Source organism: Lupinus angustifolius, chromosome LG03, assembly GCF_001865875.1.
Source record: "Lupinus angustifolius cultivar Tanjil chromosome LG03, LupAngTanjil_v1.0, whole genome shotgun sequence".
Taxonomy (NCBI): domain Eukaryota; kingdom Viridiplantae; phylum Streptophyta; class Magnoliopsida; order Fabales; family Fabaceae; genus Lupinus; species Lupinus angustifolius.
This window is the reverse complement of record NC_032011.1, coordinates 24,915,338-24,939,295: the sequence shown is the minus strand read 5'-3', so window position 1 is coordinate 24,939,295 and position 23,958 is coordinate 24,915,338. Positions and strand designations below refer to the sequence as shown.

General features: G+C 32.1%; 5 protein-coding genes across 5 annotated transcripts; 4 read left to right on the top strand and 1 right to left on the bottom strand.

Annotated features, from left to right (window-relative positions):
* LOC109343992 (uncharacterized protein PFB0145c-like) lies at nt 3,037-5,966 on the top strand. The gene is made up of 4 exons (XM_019582543.1): nt 3,037-3,936; nt 4,086-4,258; nt 4,571-4,794; nt 5,050-5,966. The coding sequence occupies exons 1-4, from the start codon at nt 3,105-3,107 to the stop codon at nt 5,801-5,803; spliced, it is 1,983 nt and encodes a 660-aa protein (XP_019438088.1). The 5' UTR covers nt 3,037-3,104; the 3' UTR covers nt 5,804-5,966.
* LOC109342457 (probable serine/threonine-protein kinase At4g35230) lies at nt 6,008-7,691 on the top strand. The gene is made up of 5 exons (XM_019580439.1): nt 6,008-6,017; nt 6,710-6,741; nt 6,944-7,049; nt 7,263-7,348; nt 7,509-7,691. The coding sequence occupies exons 1-5, from the start codon at nt 6,008-6,010 to the stop codon at nt 7,689-7,691; spliced, it is 417 nt and encodes a 138-aa protein (XP_019435984.1).
* Nucleotides 11,457-15,411, top strand: LOC109343990 (lysine histidine transporter-like 8). The gene is made up of 5 exons (XM_019582542.1): nt 11,457-11,809; nt 12,400-12,533; nt 13,742-14,160; nt 14,285-14,416; nt 14,837-15,411. The coding sequence occupies exons 1-5, from the start codon at nt 11,499-11,501 to the stop codon at nt 15,323-15,325; spliced, it is 1,485 nt and encodes a 494-aa protein (XP_019438087.1). The 5' UTR covers nt 11,457-11,498; the 3' UTR covers nt 15,326-15,411.
* On the top strand, nt 17,219-20,928 carry LOC109343989 (enoyl-CoA hydratase 2, peroxisomal). The gene is made up of 11 exons (XM_019582541.1): nt 17,219-17,360; nt 17,764-17,786; nt 17,895-18,000; nt 18,098-18,168; nt 18,386-18,458; nt 19,033-19,072; nt 19,250-19,322; nt 19,387-19,537; nt 19,937-20,007; nt 20,377-20,550; nt 20,702-20,928. The coding sequence occupies exons 1-11, from the start codon at nt 17,304-17,306 to the stop codon at nt 20,787-20,789; spliced, it is 927 nt and encodes a 308-aa protein (XP_019438086.1). The 5' UTR covers nt 17,219-17,303; the 3' UTR covers nt 20,790-20,928.
* LOC109342456 (cytochrome b561 and DOMON domain-containing protein At5g48750-like) lies at nt 22,300-22,608 on the bottom strand. The gene has a single exon (XM_019580438.1). It carries the CDS (start codon nt 22,606-22,608, stop codon nt 22,300-22,302), a length of 309 nt encoding a protein of 102 aa, XP_019435983.1.

The following is a 23,958-nucleotide window of genomic DNA, read 5'->3' as shown; positions in this document are numbered from 1 at the left end:
GGATGAGGATAGGATGAGGATGAGGAGGAGGATAGAGGATGAGGACGAGGATAGGATGAGGAAGAGGATGAGGGTAGGATGAGTATAAGGATGACGATGAGGACATGCATAGGATGAGGATGAGCATAGGATGAGGAAGAGGATGAGGATGAGGACGAGGATAGGATGAGGATGAGGAGGAGGAGAAGGAGGAGGAGGAGGAAGAGGATATGATGAGGAGGAGGAGGAGGATGAAGATGCGGATTGGATGAGGAGGATGAAGATGCGGATTGGATGAGGAGGAGGAAGGGGATAGGAAGAGGATAAGGCTGACGATGAGGATGAGGATGACGACGAGGATGAGGATGAGGATAGAATGTGGATGAGGATAGGATGAGGATGAGGATGAGGATGGGGAGGAGGATCGGGGTGAGGATGAGCAAGAGGATAGGATGAGGATCAGGATGAGTATGATGACGAAGATGGGATGAGGAAGAGGATGAGGATGAAGGGGAGGATAGGATGAGGATGGGGATGAGGATAGGATGAGGACTAGGATAGGATTTCATATAATTAGGATGTGGCATGAAAGTAAGAGCAATGCTATTCCATATATACATGGTCCTGAATAGTGAATACATCTAGCTCCCACCTTAGGAAAAAAAAACTTGGCCTCTAAAAAATGGATAAATTAAACAATAAACATATAATACAAATTGGAGTGAGTTGGAATTCCACCCAAAACTTTCTTTTGAGGTAAAAGACAGATTTATATTTCCCATCAAGGGTAAAAAGAATGTGCACTTGAAACTTTTTCTATATATTATCTTTGTTTCCATTCCCTTCCTCATATCTTAATCATCCATCTTCATCATATTGCCTCTAGACCAAACCATAGGTCATTATAAATCATGTTGAACTTAATGAACTAAAATGATAACATTTGGATTCTTTAAATGCATTTACCTTTTGAGTTATGATCCATCAAAAAGTTGGGATATTCTTTGCTTTCACCTTTGGCAAACAATTATTAGTATTATCAAATTTCAAGTTCAAAATTGAACATTTATTCTTGGTGTAGCCATAATTCAACTTAGGCAAGACATATAGATTGAAACATATATATATATATATATATATGTTTGATTCAAGTGGTACATGATTGATTCCTCTTAAGCAATGTTTTGGGTTCGAGTTTTGTGGATGAAAAAAAATTTCATTAAGAGAGTTAACACCACGTACCTATGAATGTTTCCAACTCGGACATAATTGCCTCTAGTACGAGGATAACTTTGCTAAACCAAAAAAAATTCTAGATTGAAACATATATAATGATGCTTGCTATTGCTAGAGGATTAAGAAAATAAAATAGCATATTGACTGATAGTTATAATTCTAAGCATAATATATAATAAAGGCTTCATCCTATAGATATCATAGTGGGGTTGTGTTGTAGTCTCGCAAAGTTCTATGTGAGATAGAGTGAGTGGAAATTTGGTGAAATAATATTTTAAAACACAATAAAAATGATGTCTTCATAACCCCTAACTTCTATAATTTAATTAAACATGTCAATATTATGACTAATTTCTTTTCTATAGGAGTTATCACATATATTTATTTTTTGAGGGATTCAATGACCTTCGTAGTAATGCATAAGTTTATAATTTTTTTATCTTTATTAAAAAAATGTGTAACACAAGGGCCACACTAAGATGATATGCGAGTTGGATTGGAAGAGAATGAAGGCGAATAAAAAACTTTAAAAACATCTTATAAACGTATTTTATAACTCTGAGGTCTTTTGTTTTGTTTCATTCTCCTCTTAAGTTATATCATTATACATTTTAACGTTTTCTTACAAATAAATTGAAGAAGACATTAATGTTTTTCCCACTCTTTTTCTACCAAATATATTTTTCTTCTTCATCAATTACACTTTATATTTATTTTTAGAGAAAAATTACACCAATAATGTAAAAGCTTTTTATACTGTCACTGTATCATCTACCGTTCATTCTCTATCAACATTGACTCTTCATAAAAACTAATCAAAATAAATAATGAATGATACACTGATTGTGTATACATTTTCACACTGCCAATGCATAAATATTACACTCTTATTTTTATGCTTTTAAGTATATATCATATCACCGATCACTTCTCACCATTCTTTCTCGATTTTTCTTATCACTACCCCATTTACACAAGTCTCTAACGATCATTTTCCCAATCATACCAGTGAATTTGCATAGCAGTAAAAGGTAATGAATGTGACAGTTACATACTTTTATACCAATAAGCATGCAATGTAAAAAATAATTAAAAAAAAATTGAGGACCATCCTTTGGAGCCAAACTTCTCTCAATTAATGGAAAGATTTATAAAATAATGACACAAAAATAAATGTAAAAGTAATAATTTACTACTATCCCTATGGATAAAAAAAACAAAAAAAGAAGAGTGAAAATAGGAAACAGAGTTGAAATTAGCGGTCCAGTCCTTGCACACTTTAATTTGACCCTCACTACTAAACAATTCCACCAATCACACAACCCTTCTCACAAGCTTTTCAACACTCTCACCAAAGTATAATATAATTTCATCCTTAACTAATTCTTCCATATTCGTGAATGCTCCTCGTAACAAATATACTTCTTAGAATCAAACCTTTGATATTAAGAATTACAATCGACTTGTTGTTGGTACTTTTATCCTATATGTAGATGCACTAAGTGATAGCTTCTTTGGATTTCTCCTTACAACCAAGATTCTCAGTCACAAAAATTTTATATCATCGTGTCCGAAGTCAATTATACCTTAATAAGTAATATAAAAATATTATTTTATGTTTTTTTATTTTTCTTTTGAAGTATATATAATTTTTCATTGCATTGAGACACAATGAGAAACAAAAAAGTTGGACATCTAATCCTCATTCTCGATCACAAGGATGAAGATCACACACATAGATAAACAAAAAATTTAAAAACAAAAAATAATAAAATCAAAGATGATGTGAGACAACATTTGGAACACCTGACTCGAACACTTTATTTCTATTACATTCACAAACACACTCCATTTCATTGACAGTCACAAACACACAGTGGAACCAAAGCATGGGGTGCAACACCTCAAAACTTGACCGTCTTCCAGCGGTGGCTCTTTGCCGTGACCGCCGCAAATTTATGAAGCAAGCACTTAGCCAAAGCTACGTCTTCGCCAATGCACACGTTGCACACATGGAATCTCTGAACACACTTGCTTCTTCTCTCTCTTCTTTCTTAAACCAATTTCAACACTCTCTCTCTATCAACCAAATCATATCACACTCTTCCTCTTTCACTTCTCACTCACGTGACGACGATGATGCTCACGTGCATTTGCATTCTGATTCTGAACTCGAAGAAGAAGAAGAAGATAATAATAATAATAATAATAACAATAATAATAGAGATAAAGAATTCTCATCTCGTCATGATGTAGCGTTCATGAATTACGTTCCGTTTTCACCGCCTCTGAACCACGGTGGCTATTATGGTTCAAAATCATCGCCGCCGCCGCCGCCGCCGAGTTTTTCAGCCTGGGATTATTTCAATTTGTTTGAACCTTTACACAGATCATATGAAACGCCGTACAATCCGAGTCATGGTAGTTACTGTGATGAAGCAACTGAGGAGAATGATAAGAGAATGGTTGCTATTGAGGAGGATCAGAAAGTTAAGGAAGATGATTTGAATGAAAAGAAGTTAGTATCTGAGAATGAGATTCCAGAATTAGAAAAGTGTAGCAGAATCAATTCCATCGAAGTTGAATCGAAGAAAGGTTTATGTGAGACAGTGAAAGAGATTCAGATTCTGTTTGAAAAAGCATCTGATTCTGGTAAACCAATTTTGGAAATGCTTGAAGTTGGAAAACTCTGTTACAATTCAAAATTTGCATTCAACCAAGGTAACTTAATTTTATGTTGTGTTAACATAATTGTTATTTCACATCACCCCTATTGTAAAAAAATTCATTTTTTGTTGATTTATGAAATTTTTGTGAGTTTAGGATTGATTAAGTTAATTACTAAAAATGAGATTTTTTGGGTTCATCAGTTTCTTGTAAGGTGAAGCATGTGTTTACTCCGTCGATTTCATCTTTGGTTGGACGGAGAATGGGAATTGAGTATGAAGTAGTTGATAGAGACAATGGCCATAGCTATGGGAATCTTTGCTTTACTTTGAAGAAGTTATGTATGTGGGAGAAGAAGTTGTATCATGAAGTCAAGGTATAAAGCTTTTACCCTCTTTTTCTCTTGAAGGAAGATTATGACAGTGAAATTATGAACTATACAAGATGAAATTCCAAGAATGTTACAAAAATAACTTTATTTGATAACTATTGACACAAGGATTGTGGTTCTTCTCTGAAATTCTTTCTGTCATTGTAGCTTTGATCTTGTGTACATACAAGTTTTTTTTGGTTACAAAGGAAAAAGTGAACATACAAGTTTAGTTTCTCATTTGGCATAAAGTGTGAAGGAGTTTAGGGGAAAAAAATATTTGCTACAGTGATGAACATTTTCCTTTTTCTTTTGCAGGCAGAGGAGAAATTGCGCATACTTCATCAGAAAAAGTGTAGCCAGTTGAAACGTATGAATAAAAAGGGTGCAGATGCTCAGAAAGTTGAAACTGTTCAAACTTTCATTGCTTTATTAGCAACTAAAATGAAAATTTCTGTCCAAGTTGTTGACAAGATATCGATTACGATAAGTAAGTTGAGGGAAGAGGAGTTATGGCCACAGATCAACAAGTTTATTCACATGTAAGTCATAAGTTAAGCTTCTTCTAACTAAATTATGCCAAATTGTTTTAACTTCTGTCATAGTTTTAGAGAATTGTTATCACCTTATTAAGAAAGAAGGGATATGACAAGATAAGACATCGTCTCTCTCTTTTTTTCTCTCCTCTTAGATGAACAAATTAGTTGAACAAATAAAGTTATTCTTATTATTTTGAAGGTAATGCATCTATATTATTTTGAAGAGATTGTTATTTTCTTTTGGTTTTAACTTTTAAGGTTTCTTAAAATGTGGGAAGATATGCAAGAATGTTACAGATGCCAGTATAAGGAAATTGCTGAACTCAAAGCTTTTGACGCGTCTACATTCGACAGAAACCTGAGCAATGATCAAATTGATGCAGCAATAAAACTCAAATCTGAGCTACAAAATTGGAATTTAAGCTTATCAGATTGGATTCATGCCCAAATATCCCATGTGAAAGCCTTAAATGGTTGGCTAGTAAGATGTCTAATGTATGAGCCCGAAGAAGTACCTGATGATTCAACTCCTTTTTCTCCAAGCAAGATTGGTGCACCACCTGTGTTTGTGATCTGTAACAAATGGTCAAGGTTAGTTGATAATATCTCAGAGAAAAATGTAATGGAAGCAGTAAATGGATTTATGCTAAGAATTAATGATCTCTTGGACAAGCATATTCTAGACCTTCAACAAAAGTTAACATTGGACAAGGAATTGGAGAGAAAAGTGAAAATCTTGGAGAGGCATGAACAGAAGATGCACAAAGTCGTGCAGGCTCGAGAGAGAAAAATGGTTCCAATTGTTAGAGAAGAGAGTGTAGCATTGTTACAAGGGGATGATGCTGTGCATCATGGTGATTTTGTTGATGATAATAGCATGCAATCACATTTGAAACAATTTTTTAGTGCCATGGAGAAGTTCAGTGCCTCCACTGCTCAGTTATACAAAGAACTTTGCCAACAAATTAAGCCACAGTGCCATGTTTTGGGAGATTCCAACAAAATTTACTAGTTTTGTAGTACATTTTTTATTAGATGATTTATGCAGGATTTGAGGTTCTTCAAAAATTTGCTGAGCTTAACTTTTTATGTAATGCAAATATCTAGTGAATTTCCTCCAACAAAATAATGCAATTTCAATGCTGAAGTATATGGATTTGGAGTATTTATTGTCACTCTTATTTTATTATTTTTAAATAACTCAGATTATTGGAATATGAGTAGAAGTAACAAGTACTGTAATGAATTGTTGAGGCTTCAATAAAATTATGTCTTGCTAACCACATTGTAATTAGAGATTGGAGTGAAAAATAGTTGGGGTAAAATGATCTAAGATTCTACCCCTTCCTCTACCAACAACAAGACGTTGATCTAGTAGTATAAGACCTAACTGGATTCGCAAGATCGAGGAATCGATTCCTGTGAGCGACACTTGTTAGGAAAGACAGCCACAAATCCCGAAAGTGATTAGTTACTTATCTAAAAATGTGAAAAGATACATTTGGTAGTACAAAAAAAACTACCCTTCCTCTTCTTCACCCATTCAAGAAGCATATTTGTTGCAAGACAATGAGATTTTCCAACTTAACATTCAGGCCCAGCACATTGACACACTCAAACCCCACATATTTTTTCTTTTATTTTTTACATTCTGAAATGGACGGGAACAACATCACATGTCATAATGACACAAGTCGAACATAAAAAGTGGGATAGTTAATCTCGATAAGGTGAAAAGTTTGTTGGTGTTAATCAATCTATTCTTGCAATATTAAGATTATTGTGAGTCTGCTGTTTTGGTAAACAGATTAATTTGGTGATTATAATGAGCTAGTTGAAGGCTTATTTAGCTAGGTGGGAGCTTATAAGCTATGAATTTTTTTTAATATTCGTTTCTGCTTGAATGCATGAGGTTAAGAGTTGAATGCTTACAGAGTTCTATTTGATGAGGTACTATATGACAATACTTTTTGTCCTACTGTTATGAGGTTTATAGTTGTTATAATATGGTTATATGGTGTATATGTAATTGATATATGGATCAATATTTTGACTGCACATTCTCTTGAAGTAGCATTGGGAACTGCCATGTGAAATAGCCATGCGTATCTGCTAAACCAAAATTGACAAATTCTTGATTTTTTCTTTCCAGAATGGTGACCCCAGGTTTTCGTGTTTTGGGTTGATTAAGAACAGCAGGGACGGGAAAAGTTACAGCACAAATCTTGCTTATGCACCTCCCGAGTATCTGAGAAATGGTGGGTGCATGCATGCTTTCGTAATGCTATATCACATAATTCTTTATGCTGTTTTTTACTCATCATTATTAGAACTACAGTAGAAGCCTCATCTATCTTTGATCTAAAATCTATAAACCAAGCTATAGTTCTTGCTGTCGAAAGTTGTAAGTTTCCGTCGAATCAGTGTGATGCTGGATATGTAACAGCTATGATATATGTATTTTTTTTTAGGTAGGGTGACTCCAGAAAGTGTTATCTTCAGTTTTGGGACTGTATTATTGGATCTTCTTAGTGGCAAGCATATCCCTCCAAGTCATGTAAGTATTTTCTGAAGTATTAATTAACTTTCGAATCTCAGTGTTAGAATGATTTGATACTTGATAGTTCATAGTTCAACAATTTATAGTTAATGTCTTATCTTTACATATTGTTCATTTTCCATATTACTTAGCAAAGTATTATTCTTTGTCCATGCAGGCTCTTGACATGATAAAGGGTAGAAATATTCAACTCCTCATGGATTCACATTTGGAGGGGAACTTCTCAACAGAAGAGGCAACTGTGTTTTTTGATCTTGCCTCACAATGTTTACAGTATGAATATGAATCATCACCCAGAGTAACACTATTGACACAACCAAAAATAAATGCAAAAATGTGAACCAGTGAGACAAATTAAGGCATCAACCAACCAATGTTGGTATTGAAATATATTTCGACTCGTGAGAACAATTTTCATATAATCTCCTAGACTTAGGGGCTATGCTAATCTAAATTATGACATGATTAAATAATATTTATGTGTGGGGTTCAATAATCAACTAGATTGTCTTCTTTTCTCACTTAATTAAGTGCTTGCTTTCTTTAACCACTACAACAATAATCCACATCCAAAGTCATCTATGTTGGACACTGATATAAACTGAATTTCAAGAACCTTATCTTTATAAATGCCTTCTAAGTTATGTCTGTCCTAAATCCTAATGATCTAAACACATACACCAATGGAGCTTATTAATATATCTAGCATAAGGGTAAAAATGTAAAATCATCATTAATATTACTCCAATAATTATTTATCTTCATAAATCATAAGGGTAAAAATGTAAAATCATCTAAAAATATAAGTAAATAAAACATTTTTTTCTAAAAGGACAATCACATATCTTAATTCATGTCTCATTTAGTGTCCCAAGCCAATAAGAAATCTTCATTTATTTAAAAATAAAAATTATAAAAACAGAAATTAATATTTTAATATTATTTCGTGAAATTTGATTGATTTGAGACATGAAAACAAGAAAATTATGGGACAAAAGATCTGAGTAATTGAACAATTGATGCTGATTCCTAGGACACAAGTATGTTAACAACTCTTTTTTTTGTCTTTGATGATATAAGGTAATTGAATCTTTCTCTCCCTTCCATAGCACAAAAATTAAATCAACCTTATCTTTAGCAAAATAATGAAAAGATAAAGTAACAAAGTGATAGCAAGAAAGTTTTGCAAAGGAAATTTAAAAAGCCCCAAAGCAACTTTTGCAAAAGATGATGCTCTCTCAACCATACATCTATGCAACCCAAGGCCCCAACCACTTCGTACCAAATCAGGTTATTGCCTTAAGTTTATACAATCTAAACTAAACTTTAGTTCTATCGGAGTCGGCTAACTACATGGATTGTTATAATATTTTATTATAGATTAAGAATAATAATTAAAATGTTATCTCTATGTTTTTTATAATCGTTTCGCTTGTAGTTTTTTCGGTCTCTATCTGTCTCTAAAGATTGAACTAATATTCATTTCGTCTACTTATCTTCTAACCATAAGCTCAAATTATTCAAGAATTGATTCTATCATCTTTCCTACAATAGATAATACTCTAATTTTTTAGCTAATGCACGTAATACTAACTTCATGTTGTTTATTGTGTCTACTTATTCAACACAATATTTCCATATCTGTTATATTAAATTTATTCTGTTGTTAACAATTTACCATTACATATTTCTATTGCATATCACACCTAAAGCGTTTCATTACTTTTGAAAAATAGGTGGTGCCCTTAACTTCAAAAAGAGTAAAGTTTTTGTTTTGGTGGGTTCATGTTGCTTCCTTGAGACTTCGTTGATTGTGGCACATGCATGGTTTATATATTCACGGAAAGTTCATGACCCAAACAAAGCAGAATGATGTGGGACAGAGATTGAGGAAAGAAACTACTAGGAATAAGTAAAGTTTATGAGACTTCAATTAATTTCAAGAGAGAAATGGTAATGAAGATATATTTGGTGTGATATGTTGCTCTAGTGATGCTAATAATCTTATTTTCCTGCTTTTTTTCTTGTTATCTTTTAGCTTTAGCGTTTGTTAGAGAATTGGATTTTGGAGGGAAATGGAAGGATTGAGAACCACGAAATATACTTGTGAGATGATTTCTAAGCCTTCATTTTCCTTCAAAATACAACCCTCAAACAAACCCTTAGATTTCCTAGGCTTATCAACGCGAATTTCTTGACAAAGATCCATGATCCCAAATCATGTACCAAAGGAACTTCAATCTTTTTTCCCAAATGACTTTGTACCCATGTTTCTGACCAATCAGTTTTCTCCAAGTAATATAAAAATGTTATTTTGTGTTTGTAATTTTTTTTAATTAAATGACACTTTCTTATTTGACCGTGACAGAAAATTGGGACAGGAAATAGGACATATGATATCTGTGCATACCAAACCAATGAAAACTTGTCATGTGAGTTAAAAAATTAAATATTCATTGTTCTTTCTGTTTTTTTATTATCATTAGTTTGTGACATAATTTGGGATATTGTCTAGGACATCATATCTTTATGGTGAATTTCTTATGCATGTATTTTGTATGGAAATTTTAATAAATGTGGGATAATATTGGCACACGTGGTGGAAAAAAATTTAATGACCATCATTTTAAATTTTTTAATAAAAAAAATTAAAGAATTCTCCACATATTCCATGGGGAGTCTAATAATGGAGAGGACTCTCCCTTAGACTATATATTTATTATAAGAAAGAAAAAATAAGTAAGAATGAATTATATGATAATCAAACAAGATACTTAAACCAATAGTTATTGGTTCAAATATTGCATGTTTAATATTTATCATCAAATATATCCATTCCATTGGGAATAAAAGGAGGAGGGAACACAAATGAAGGGTAGGGTAATATTTAATCTAAATTATTACGTTTAAGCATGGAATTGTGATGTGTAATTGCAGTATTCCAATTTCTCCCAAATTGGTTTAGAATTATAATTTCGTGTTTGGATTATACAGAGAATTCAAGTGTATAGTAGGATTATAATTCAAAATTAATTCCCCAAATTAAGTGGTTGTGGTGAATGGTGATAGAGAGGATTTCTATTGAACTATATTTTTTGTCTCGGACTTTATTGTATCACTTTATGTATTTTTTATTTTTTTATTAGTCAAAAAAGTAAAATATTAATTTAATATATATTAAGTTTATATTTTATGAAAAACATATGATACATGAAGTAGTACAAAGTTTTGAGATTGAAAATCCTATCAAAGATACCCAAAATTGTAAGATTGTAGTTCGTTGGTGTGTTAAGAATTGAGAGGAGTTGAAGTTAATTGTATTGTAATTCAATGGAATTATGCCTGCAATTATAATTGCAATTCTAAATGATATCCAAACATGATAAATGAAATTCTGCAGCGCCAAACCAACACTAATTTTTTAATCACAACAAAGTTTAATTTATTAAAATAATTGTTTCATATCTTCATTAGTTTCTTTAGAAATACTCCAATAAAAAAGATAAGTCTAATTAAATATATTTATTATACTTAGTACTCCAATAAAAAAAGATAAGTCTAATTATAACATTTGGTCTTACCGAAGATGAACATAATATTTTTTTTGGTACTATTAAAATTATTTTCTCATTTTTTTGGTTAAGGAGCTAACCTCTTTCAGGTTTCGTGATTGCCTCTCCTGACAACTGTCGCTCTCAGGAATTAAATTTTCGATCTTGACGATCTAATTGAACTTTACACCACTAGACCAATACTTTGTTGATAAATGAATGTAATATTTCAAAGATGAGGAATGAAGAATTTAGTTAAACTAAATTCTAACATTACTAATTTAATTATAAGCATGCAATTAAGTTAGTTACCATCATGAAAACTAGTAGTTGTGATTTGTGACTATACCATACTTTAGAAAGACAACAACCATTTCAACATAAGTGGCTTTGGTCAAAGACAAATTAGTAAATATCAAGTCCATAACTTTAAATGAATGGAACCAAAAGGAACATGCATGTCAATGTCTCATATTTAGCTTTACCTAACAAGTATATATATATATATATATATATATATATATATATATAACAATGCAAGAATAATAGCAATATCAAACTCCAACTTGAGACTTGTTGTTTAATTTGTTTTAGCAATGATAATGGAAGAAATGGTGGAAGTAAAGAGAAGTATCTCTTCTACTCCTTCAATGAGCTTGAATGATTTGTTCCTTAAAAGTCCCTATGTGTCTCGTTTTATGAACACTCCAATGATGAAGGCACTTGAAAACATGCATGGATATATTGAACAAGTTGATCTTTTCACAAAGCTTGACCCACAAGATGATTGGCTTCCAATCACTGAGTCTAGAAAGGGAAATGTGTATTATGCTGCTTTTCATGTTCTTAGTTCAGGAATCGGTTTTCAAGCTCTTGTTCTTCCCTTTGCCTTCATTAGTCTTGGATGGTAAGTTACTCAAATCCCTTGTTATAATGTGCATCAGCTACAAACACCAAATAAAATCATTTACATGGACAAGTGTGCTCATGGATGTGCTAGGATTTGTAATCTTTATTCTCTAGTAATATTTTGGTAGTCATTCAGCGCTTTCGGGAACGTAAGCATAATTGACCGAACCCCGTTACTAAATTCTCTTGTTTCTTCTCAAAGTTGCACAACGATCACTTCCGCCGCACCATTTAAATGAATTTAGGACCAATTACTATAATTAATCATTTTCTACAGTATTTATTCTTAAAATATTTCATGCATGCTCTAGATATATGAGAATAAAAATCGAGAGTCTTTCATTAATGATTTACCAACTACTTCTATAAACCTCAGTTTTAACACTTGTATCACATATAACCAACAAAGTCATTTGCTTCTTGAATATAAAATACTGGCTGGAGAGTTAGCCCCATATGCCTATAGATGTTCCCGACTTCAACAAGATTGCCTCCAGTGCGAAGATACATATGAGAAACAAAAAAGAAATAAACTGAAATAAAAGCTTAAGAGCCTAACACTTATAAGTTTATGTGATGTTGGTGCAGGATTTGGGGAATCATATGTCTCTGTGTAGTTTTTTTATGGCAATTCTACACCTTGTGGCTACTCATTCAGCTTCATGAATCTGACTCAGGAGTGCGCCATAGCAGGTACCTTAAACTTGCTATGGCTGCGTTTGGTAAGCACAAAAAATAGTATCTCAAACTAGCTTTATAACTTGACTAAGCCCTTTAGATTTCTACCCAAAAAAACTAACAAAACCCTTCAGATTTTTTTCAATAAATCAAATGTTTAAACTAAACTACAGCAAAATATATCATTTTGATTTGAGTATGTGGGTATTTATCAGCTTGACTATATATTGTTGGAAACATATTTTAAAACTAATTATGATTGATGATAGTGTAACACCAACTTAATTATTTGAACTATTTATTAAACTTTTGTAAATTTTACCATGAGAAGTATTAAGGTATTAATAAGTAACTTGCATGTAAAATTATGGGGAATTTTGTGATGGTAAAATAGTTTCGAGCAATTATCAGTTTTTTTAAAAAGATTCAAAGTATTTCCATCTTTTAACATGAAGAATGTTAAATGATGGGACTAAAACTGTAGAAAAATGATTATACAAAAGTTGTGTTTAAATTTATTTCCCTCTAATATAGCTTTAGTCTTTGCAATTAAAACAAAGTTATATCATGATGTAACTAACAAAAAGTTAAACATTAGTGTCTTCCTTTTGATATTTTATTTTGGCAATACCATAATTTGAGTCCCACTACTCAAATTAATTAGAAAGTCATTATTATCAATCAGTCGTTACGCTCAATGACTAATACCACTCTTGGTTATTATAATTTCTATACCTGAAATATCAATTCATTAAAATCTGAAACTAATATGATATGTAATTACATATTCAAGTTATTGAGAGCTAAAACATCAATATATTTAACATATAAGAGTAAAAATATAGACCCGAAATTCCCATCTCTCTATCATCATCAAAGCTTTAATAAATAAATAAGAGTAAATACTTATTTCAGTTACTCCCGTTTTTTTACTTTACCAGTTTGGTTTTTCAAAAATTGAAAAACTCAAAATGTTCCTCAAAAATTTCAAATGTGTGTCAAATTAGTCTATTTTAGCATGTTTTAAAACACTTAGTAGAAGACTAATTTGACCCAAAAATACTAATTTGATCCACATTTTAAAATTTTTGGAGACCATATTGGATTTTTCAAATTCTAAAAGACAAAACTCATAAGGTTGAAAAATATGAAAAATTAAAATAAATAATTACTCTAATAAAAAATAATGTTAATGCCTGAAAGAGGGAAAAAATATGTACATTTGACATGGAAAAATGTAAAAAAAATGCAGGTGAGAAGCTAGGAAAACTACTAGCACTTTTCCCAATCATGTATCTATCAGGTGGAACATGTGTAACACTAATCATGATAGGAGGTAGCACCATGAAGATATTATTTCATCTTATATGTGAAGACTCATGCACCCTAAAACCACTTACAACTATAGAGTGCTATTTGGTTTTCACTGGATCAGCCATTTTACTTGCTCAGCTTCCAAACTTAGATTCAATTGCATGGGTTTCTTTAACTGGAGCCATCACTGCTATAAGTTATTGTTGTATTATATGGATATTATCTATAGTTCAAGGCAAAGTTAGTCATATAAACTATGAGTCACAGTATGAGACCAACAACATTTTTAGTGTGTGGAATTCACTTGGCATCATTGCTTTTGCTTTTAGAGGTCACAATCTTGTGCTGGAGATACAGGTAAAGGTTATAAAAGATTAAAGTGTCTTTGTTTACGTGAAACATTGTATTTTTGTATGAATAGTTATAAGTGTTTGATATTATTGTTGAATTATCTGCATGGATTGAAATGTCTTTGATTTAGGGAACCATGCATTCAGAAGCAAGGGAACCTTCACGATTGGCTATGTGGAAAGGTGTTGTGTATGCTTATCTAGTCATTGCTTTGTGTTTGTTTCCCCTTGCCATTGGAGGCTATTGGTCCTATGGAAATTTAGTAAGTCATGATATTACCCATTACAAAAATATTTTCTCACTTCACTTTTTCTTTCTATACCTCTTTACACCCTTCTTTTATGACCATTATTATTAAATTTTCAGTAGTTAATGAATATGATATTGGTTCAATGTTGTAAGGTAAGTTTCTTCATTAGTCATTGTATGATGTCTACTAATGTTCAATCCTTGATAACGATATGTTGAGAGAGAAAATCATAAACTCTGAAAAAAGATTAGTTCTTTGAGATGAATGGATACCCTTAATAAACACTAAAGAAAATGATCACTAGGTATAAAACAAGTATAAACACGAGTTTGACAAAATACAAAGTTGAATGATATATCATTACTCTATTCATTATAACTGATGTTTGTAAATTTTGCCTTTACCTAACACTTGTTTTTTGACTCCATCCAGTTACCTAGCAATGGTGGAATGTTAAGTGCTTTGTACAAATACCACAAACATGATACACCCAACTTTATCATGATTATGACAACCTTTCTAGTTGTGGTTAACAGCCTCAGTTCCTTCCAAATCTATGCAATGCCAGTATTTGACAATCTAGAATCAAGATACACCAGCATGAAGAACAAACCTTGCCCAAGGTGGCTAAGAATAGCCTTCAGAGTTTTCTTTGGATGCTTAGCACTTTTTATTTCTATAGCATTACCATTTTTGCCAAGTTTGGCTGGTTTGTTTGGAGGCATTGCTCTACCAATAACTTTAGCTTATCCTTGTTTCATGTGGATAGTTATTAAGAAACCCAAAAAGTATAGCACAGATTGGTACCTAAACTGGATGCTTGGAATAGTTGGCATGGTTCTAAGTGTTCTAGTAGTCATAGGAGCCATTTGGGTCATTGTAGAATTGGGTATTAAGATTCACTTCTTTCATCCAGAGTAAGAACATGTAACTATACTATGCATAATTAGTAAGAACATGTAATTATAGTACTTCTTTCACAACCCTGGAAGTTGATTTGCTAGCATTAGGGAGGGTTTCATGCACAATTAACAATAGTCTTTATTTCATTATGTGGGTCGGTTACATTGATAAAATAATATCATATGTTCTAAATCATGTTCATTTAGTATTTTTGTTGTGGGATGAAACTTCACCCTCAACCTCCTTCACTCTACTATCAAATCACCTTATAACTTCCATTTTTTATTTATGGTGGGACTCGAACCCACAACCTTTTGCACTTTATTCCTTATAATCACTCTCTTCACGATCAGACCACCTTATGAAACATATATTGCTTTCACTTGTAAGGGTATTTAAATCAAGGACTCAAGGAGAAACTATATAAACAATGTACTGCATAGGCAGCCATCAAAGAATGTGGAAGCAAATGAGAACCATTTTGCTCAAATAATTTATTTATCATTATAGAGAGGAAATACGCAATTAGAAATGAAATTTTACAAACTCTTGATTGTTTTGAGTTAGGTTGGAGAATCCTTTTAAGAATTATTGAAATTATAGAATTGGAATATAAATGCTTTGAGAATTTAGTGTTATAAAATTTGGATCGATCAATGATACTAGTAGACTACACTTGGTCTAATAGATTAATGATAAAATTGGTTGACTCAATTTACATTAAAACTCAAAAAAATTATAATACTAACTAATATTAATATTATTTAATAACTCTATATTCTAAATTTAAAAACTGTATCTGATTAAACAATCAAACATTACCAAAAAGTGTCAAAAATAAGTTAAAAGCATTATCAAATAAAATAGGTTTTATATTTTAATTGCAAAAAAGTATAAAATTTAATTAATTAGTTAAAATTTTGCTAGAAGATAAGCTAACAAATGAGAAAGTATTTCATTTTTCATCTAAAATGTTGTCCTTTTGGTTGTTTTCCCTCAATTTTAGGCTTAAATGGACCGAGTCGAATTGAACTATCCTAATTTTAATTCAAAATCAGTTAGATAAAAGACTCAGACCAATCAGATGTGTAATTAATGGTTGAACTAAGAATGGGAATATGGCAGACACAAGTAGTGTTTTTCCATTCTCCTACTCATACTATTTGTGGGTAACCTATAGGTAGGAGATATATGCTGTACCAGAGAAGTTTTTAGGTTTATGTGAATATTTATATATTTAAGAATAATCAATATATAAACTAAACATTACATGAATAAATTATTTATTAAATTCATTATTATATTCCCATTACTAAAATTCAATATAAAATAATAATATAATTATAAAAAATATAAAATATAGTATATATATTATTTAATTAAAAAATAATTTGTAAATGTGTAAGTACCTATGGGAGCAAGAATAATAATATTCGTTTCATCCATAAACTACATGTTATAGATATTTTGTGGATAAATATATAATCATTAAATAGAACTGTTGGACTGACCAATCCAAGCTTTAATAACTTTAGATTGAGCTTAAAGAAAAATAATACCCCTCCTATTTCAATAATATGATGCAACTTTTGGAAATATAATCCAAAACAGGAAACAAATTGTATTTGCCATTATCATTGGGATTTGGGAGGGATAGAGATCCAAAATTTGTAAAAAAAAAGTTTTGACTAGTCTTTGGAGGAGGCCTTATCGCAATATCCTTGGCACCGAAGAGCAATTTTGTTATGTATTGTAACTTCATCTAACCTAATAATATATTACATATATAATGTTGGTCTTTATTATCGGTAACAATTATTAGAAGAGTCAGTCAAAAGATATGATTAGTTTCTTACCTTAGTGGAATTGTAGTCCAAAAAAACCTAATAATACAATTATTGTCTTAATTCATATACCTTGTATTTATTGATTAATTCTCCTACCTTATATCACTGTTTTTATTTGCATAATTATTTTGTAACAATTTCAGGCTTTGATGGCGGCTACACCAGAGTTTGATCCAGACCTCGCACTTTCTCACAGCTACCCCGATGTCTCTCTCTCTCTCCTTTTTCCTCACTTATTTATTATTATTTTTCATTTCCAAATATTTGCTTCATTACATAACTAATATTTCTGTTTTTTTAGTTCTTGTAGACAAAATTGGTTGCAGAAATATCATATTCATCATACATCCTCTATGTTTTTTTTATGTATTTAATATGTATACAGTTTTTTTTACACAGTTAACACATCATCCACCGTAAACTGGTGGTGGATGATGTATTTTTTATCGGCAATTGTTAGTATGTTAGTATTTTTTTTATGGTGGATGATGTGTTGTCAATGTAAAAAACTTCACCGTGAGCGTGCAGATGTATTAAACTCATTTTTTATTTGTCAAAGTTTATTGAATTGATCTCTAAGCTTCTGTTATTGTTTTGATTACACTGCAGACCTCACACTCTTATACTGAAAGGTAAGGTTTTGTATAAGACCAATTTTCAAGAAATATGTTTGTGCAATTTTTGTTCCATGTTTGATTTAATGCACAAGACAATGTATGATTAAAACATGTGTTGAACAGAGATGTAGCACTTTATGCATTAGGCATAGGGGCATGTGCATCCAATGCTGTGGATGCTGATGAGCTTAAATATGTTTACCATGAAAATGGTCAGAATCATATTAAGGTATTTTTTTAACAGTGATGCTGTTTTTATGTTTACCTATTACTTTATGGTAAAAAATTATTCATTTCTGTCTTATGCATCATTTTCTGCTCTATAGGTTTTGCCTACATATGCTGCTATACTTGCACAGAAATCCTTGGAAGGTGGTTTCGATATCCCGGGCTTCAAGTGAGTGTTCTTTGGATATGCCTGTGTGCTTATACTTCATGTATTGTTCATCTAACTGCAATTGAAAGTTGAAACAATCTAGTTATATATATATATAATCTCCGTACTTTTCGTTCTAATGGTGAATGTATGATTCATTCACTTTTTCGACTCTAATATTCTGTCGTATTGGTCTTGCATTTTTGCCCCTTCTGATAGTAAAACTTATGTGTGACAGATATGATCCACGCCTTCTGCTGCATGGACAACAATACATAGAGTTGTACAAACCATTTCCTTCCAGCTGCAATGTAAGGTTTAGAATCAAAATTTGGTGTAGTGGACGTCTAGGCTGAATTTCTAAACTAATGGTTTTTAGTTCCAATTTTAGCTCGAATCTACTAGTTACTTTATTGTGGGCACACCAATATGTTAGATGAATTTTTCAGGAAAATTAAACTGAAGGTAGATATGAACAAGTTTTACTCAAGTAATTCTTAGAGGGTGTCATCTTTAGGATTTGAGATATCCTTAATGAAATTAAAGTAGTATTCTTGGTTGAGAAATTAGTCTGTTGCTCGTAGTTTTACTTGAATTACAGATAAAAAGATCTTATGCGTTTTAGTGATAAAGAATGGGTTTTAATTGATTAAATTTCACGCTATCTACTTAGTCTGATTCATTTTAACATGAATTCCCCTACTTTAGCTTTCTGTTATACCAGGAAAAAAAAAAAAGAATCCTCCTTATTTCACCGACCATAGACAACCTATAAAACTATGAGTCTGTCATTTTTCATCAGCAGACTAAGATTATCTTCTAGTTATTATGATATTGTCACTTATTCTTTGTATATAGGCTCATGATATATTGTCATTGTTACAGGTACACAGTAAAGTTTGTCTTGCAGGACTACATGATAAAGGTTGAATTGCAAAAGCTGTTTCTCCTTAAATGATATATTATATTGTGCATGTATTTGATATACAATTTCAATTCCTCATTTTCTTTGTAGAATGTATAATTATTTATGAATATTTTAATTCCTTTTACTACTATATATTTGCATATTAAAGATGGGATATTGTTGCTATAATTTCAGGTAAAGCAGCAATTTTGGAATATGAAACAAAAACTTACGACAAAGAGTCCGGTGACTTGCTATGCATGAACAGGTAAAACTGAAAAATTCCTTTTAATGCTTTGTTACTGTCAGACTCAAATACATTTTACTTGCAGGATGACTGTCTATCTTCGTGGTGCTGGTGGCTTCTCAAAGTCATCTAAACCATTTTCATACTCGAACTACCCTTCGAACCAGGTTTCTACTGTGAAAATTCCTGAAAGTAAACCTTTCTCGGTGTTTGAGGATCGTACCCAACCATCTCAGGCACGTATAACTATTCAATATTGTTAAGATAAGTTGGCTGGTTGATTCACTTCATTTTTTTGGCTTTCTCCATCTACTGCCTGTGATCTCTAATTCTGTTTGTAACATACTTGGAAAGCAATTCAAGGTCTGAGGTCTGTATCTTCGATTTCAAACCAGAATATATTAACACATTAAGCATAGACTACATGTTATCATTGTTATGTTCCCATCAGGTCTCAATGTGACTTACATTACTTATTTTGTCTGTCAATGCACTTTTATGTTTTCCCTCCGCTTTTGCTCTTCATATGTTGAGAAGTGAAGATGTTAGTAAATTACTTCATGTCTTGGGAAACCTTTGATATTGCTTCTTTATGAATTTCTATAGAGTTTCTCAATTTCTGTTCCTTTTGGCAGGCATTGGTTTATAGGCTTTCTGGTGATTACAATCCTCTGCATTCTGATCCCATGTTTGCAAAGGTTGCTGGGTTAGTACTCTTATCCTGACTTTCGACTACCACTACCTTTAAATTACTAATTCCTTGAAACTCCAATTTGACTGAAGTTGAAATCGGTGAATGATAATTTTCATTTCCTTTAGACATGGTGTTTTTGTTTGTTTGAAGGAAGTAAAGAGAATTGGTCATTTGAATTAATTTCAATAATATAATTGGTAGTTAAGAGGGTCGGTCTTGGCATAACAATAAGATTTTTTCCATGTGACCTGAAGGTCATAAGTTCAAATCCGGAAGCAGCATCTTTGTATTTCTGACTACGATTCTTGTATAACCTTCATCCGTATGCACTTTATTCAAGTGTTGGGCTAATCTAATTTTGTTTCGAACTGATTGCAATAGATTCTCGCAGCCAATATTGCATGGACTATGCACATTAGGATTTGCAGTAAGAGCAATCATCAAATCCATATGCAAAGGAGATGCAGATATAATAAAAGGAATATCGGGTCGCTTTCTTCTACATGTCTACCCTGGTGAAACTCTTGTTACTGAGATGTGGCTTCAAGGCTTAAGGTATGTTCACTATTTGCCACATTTTTCATAAGAATATTATCTCCTACTATCCACTTCCAACACATTTTTTCATTACATTAATAATTAGTTGGTTGGTGTAATATTCAAATGCTTTGAGAATTGAGAAGTTGATTGAATGATGGAAATGCAGGGTTATATATCGGACGAAGGTGAAAGAGCGAAATCAAGCAGTTCTTTCTGGCTTCGTTGATCTGCGTGGTTTGACTTCGTCACTGTGAAGCATTTCCATTGCATGTAGCTTGATAACATTTGCAGTGGATTTGCCATAAAGTTAATATATGTATTCAATAAGGGTCCAAGTTCATTGGAGCTGATTTTTATTATATATAATAAAATCTTTGAGAAGTATTTGAAACTGGTCTTGACAATTTCGATGAGTTATAAAAGCTGTTCTTGAATATGAACACTCAGTTTGGTAAGATTTTATTCTTGTTAATGGGTATGGTGCATTTTTTCTAAATTTGCATCATTTTCTTAATGATGTCAACATATCCTGTTCATAGTTTCTTTATTTCTCACCAAGAAAACATTACAAAGCTCTGATATAAACCCTTTACCTTAAAAAAGGTGGTAAGAAACTGCAAATCAGAATATGAATTTATCTAAAATTCACCCTAAGCCTGTCCTGCATATCATGTTCATAACCTTTCCCTCTATTGTTTAACAACCTTGTCACTATATAACATTGAATATTTTGTCACTTTATATTATTTATACAAAATTTTCTTTTACTGTGCACATGGCAATATTTATCACAGACTCTTGTCATAATCAATACATATATCAGTAATCCATGAAAAAAAATTCAAAAAAATATATAATAAATTCTTCAAAAATGTTATAATACAATTAAGATGTTGCTACTACAACAACTTGAAGAAAAACAATCTCAACCTACTCCTTGTTGCGGCGGAGCAATATCCAAGTTATAATTTCCAACAAGAATGCAATTGCAGCCAAGGATATGATTATGCCAAGATATGCATGCATCCATTGTTTATTAGCCTGGAGAATATCAAAACCCTTGAGAAGATATTCCAAATAGATAAAGCTATGGTTGCATAACCAACTATATAGTGAAAGATGTTCCAATAAATTCTGTGCTTGTTATATTTTTTAGGCCTTAAGAACACAGCAACACAAACTTGTGCAGATGCAAGACAAATCAAAGTGATTCCAATGCATCTGTGTGGAAGATGATGTACCCCATAATGATTCCCCATGTACAAACCTGTACCAAAGCCAATGACACCAATAAGATATGCAAGAGATTGACATGCTCTATGCAAGTTTTTTTGGTTTCCCACGGGTATCCTCACACCGGAGGCAATCCTGTCTGAATCGGGAACATCCACAAGTATATGGGGCTAACTCTCCCAACGGGTATTTTAAACTCAACCATGATGCGGACCGTAATGCTGTTACAAGTGAAACCATGTAGAACCTAATTCATCAAACATCTTCAAGTAGTGACCCAATATTACCCCAATGGGCATTAATATTCCCCAACTTATAGCATTAAGGAATCCATGAACCTGCAAAAGATCATAAGCAATGGAATTAGTATTCTCTTCATAACCATGCATGTTCATTAATTGTTAACATGTTTCCACAACATGTTTTACAAATGTTCTAATAGATGACGATGTTGGAGAAATAAGATAACATATGTATTACATTTGTAAGTATAGTTCTAGAGTTCATCTTTCCATTGATTTTTGAAACTTTTCATGTTTCAAAATCCAATGTTCCAAAAGACTGGAGGTTAGGTCCTGAAAGAGAGTGTGATCGGGGAGAGCCATCATCAGAAACTAAGCCTTCTTGCCAAACATGATTCACTGAAGTTGTATTGGTTGGAAGCTGCAAAGTCGCGAAAATGATGATATTGCCGTTCGTATAAGCTGCGGAAATATTATGAACCGGAAAGCTGAGAGTGCCCTCTTGTAACATAGTTGTGTATGAGATTACTGGTGAGGTATAGGCATTGAGTGCCCCGTCCCATCTCCGAACTGCCACGAGCGATTGCGAACCAACCATACCCGCCGAGGTCGGGTTAATGGCCCATGCAATCCAGCTAGAATGCTTTGCATTTACCTTCTAGAAGGCAAGATCAAGTGCATTTGATGAATGGTCATAATTCCAAATCCTTGTATGCTGCATAGGTAACGTGATTGGGAAAGTTGTATGAATTGCATGGTTGTGGGGTGGATGGGACAAATATAACTGTGAAGAGTGATAGTGAAAATATAAGATTTAGAATAGAAGCCATGTTTAAAGAAGGAGGGAAAAAACAAAGAGTAGTGATGATGAAATCGTAAGAAATATACGATGCTAGCTCTTATATATAATATGGTATAAAAAATCAAATATAATCTTGATTAGATTTTTTTATGAAGATAAGAGGAATAATGAGTTTATCAAACACTATATATGTGGAGGATATTATCTCGAAGAGATTAATTGAGGATCGATCTCAAAACCCTTCTATCTGCATTGCGCCACATGTCTAATAACTCCCCTTGTTATAAATTAACTGATTTATCACAAACCTAAAGTTGAATTTCCACGTTAATTGAAATCATTATTAAAAAAATTAATAATTGAGATATATACGCGTATAAAATGGATGATTGTACAATCATATCTATGAACTTGAATTCTCTCATAATAAAATATCAGAATTTGAATTCTCGATTAAATCACAATAAATATGATAAAGTTGAAAGGATTACTCTTCATTGGCTACCATTTATCAGTGCACATAAGTTAGTTTTGACAATATAACATTGAGAATATAACATACTATTCTCTCAACATTTTAATAATGAATATTTTTAAGGCCTAGATTTCCAATTTGAGAGTTAATGCCTAGAAGCAATATTTGTTGAGAAAGACAACCACAAACCCGGAAGAGTAATTCCTAGTAGCAACTCATTTCTAAAATGACTATTTGTTCATGAGGTCATGGGTTGAAGTCGTAGAAGATTTCTCTTTGTAAAAAAAATAATATACTGCATGCGATATTTAAGATTGTGGATGACACGCTCAACGAATAAAATTTGCAAGTGGCTCATAGCAATGGATCTCATATCTGCCATGACTTCGAGCCAGGTTAGTATTGATACGTTCTATTTTTAATTTAAGATCATTGGACTAGTTGCATTTATTTCTATGCCTGATGCAAATTCGCAAGTAAGGAATGGTAGTGGATCTTGGCTCCTTCTATTTTTATTTCAAAATCATTAGATTGATTGCAATTATTTTTATCTGCATGAATATTGCATTTTAATTACATTATCACTTTATTTATAAAATCATTATGTGTATGAGATGAAGTTCAATAGAGAAGCAACCCTATAAAAATCACAAGAGCTCTAAATTGTGAAG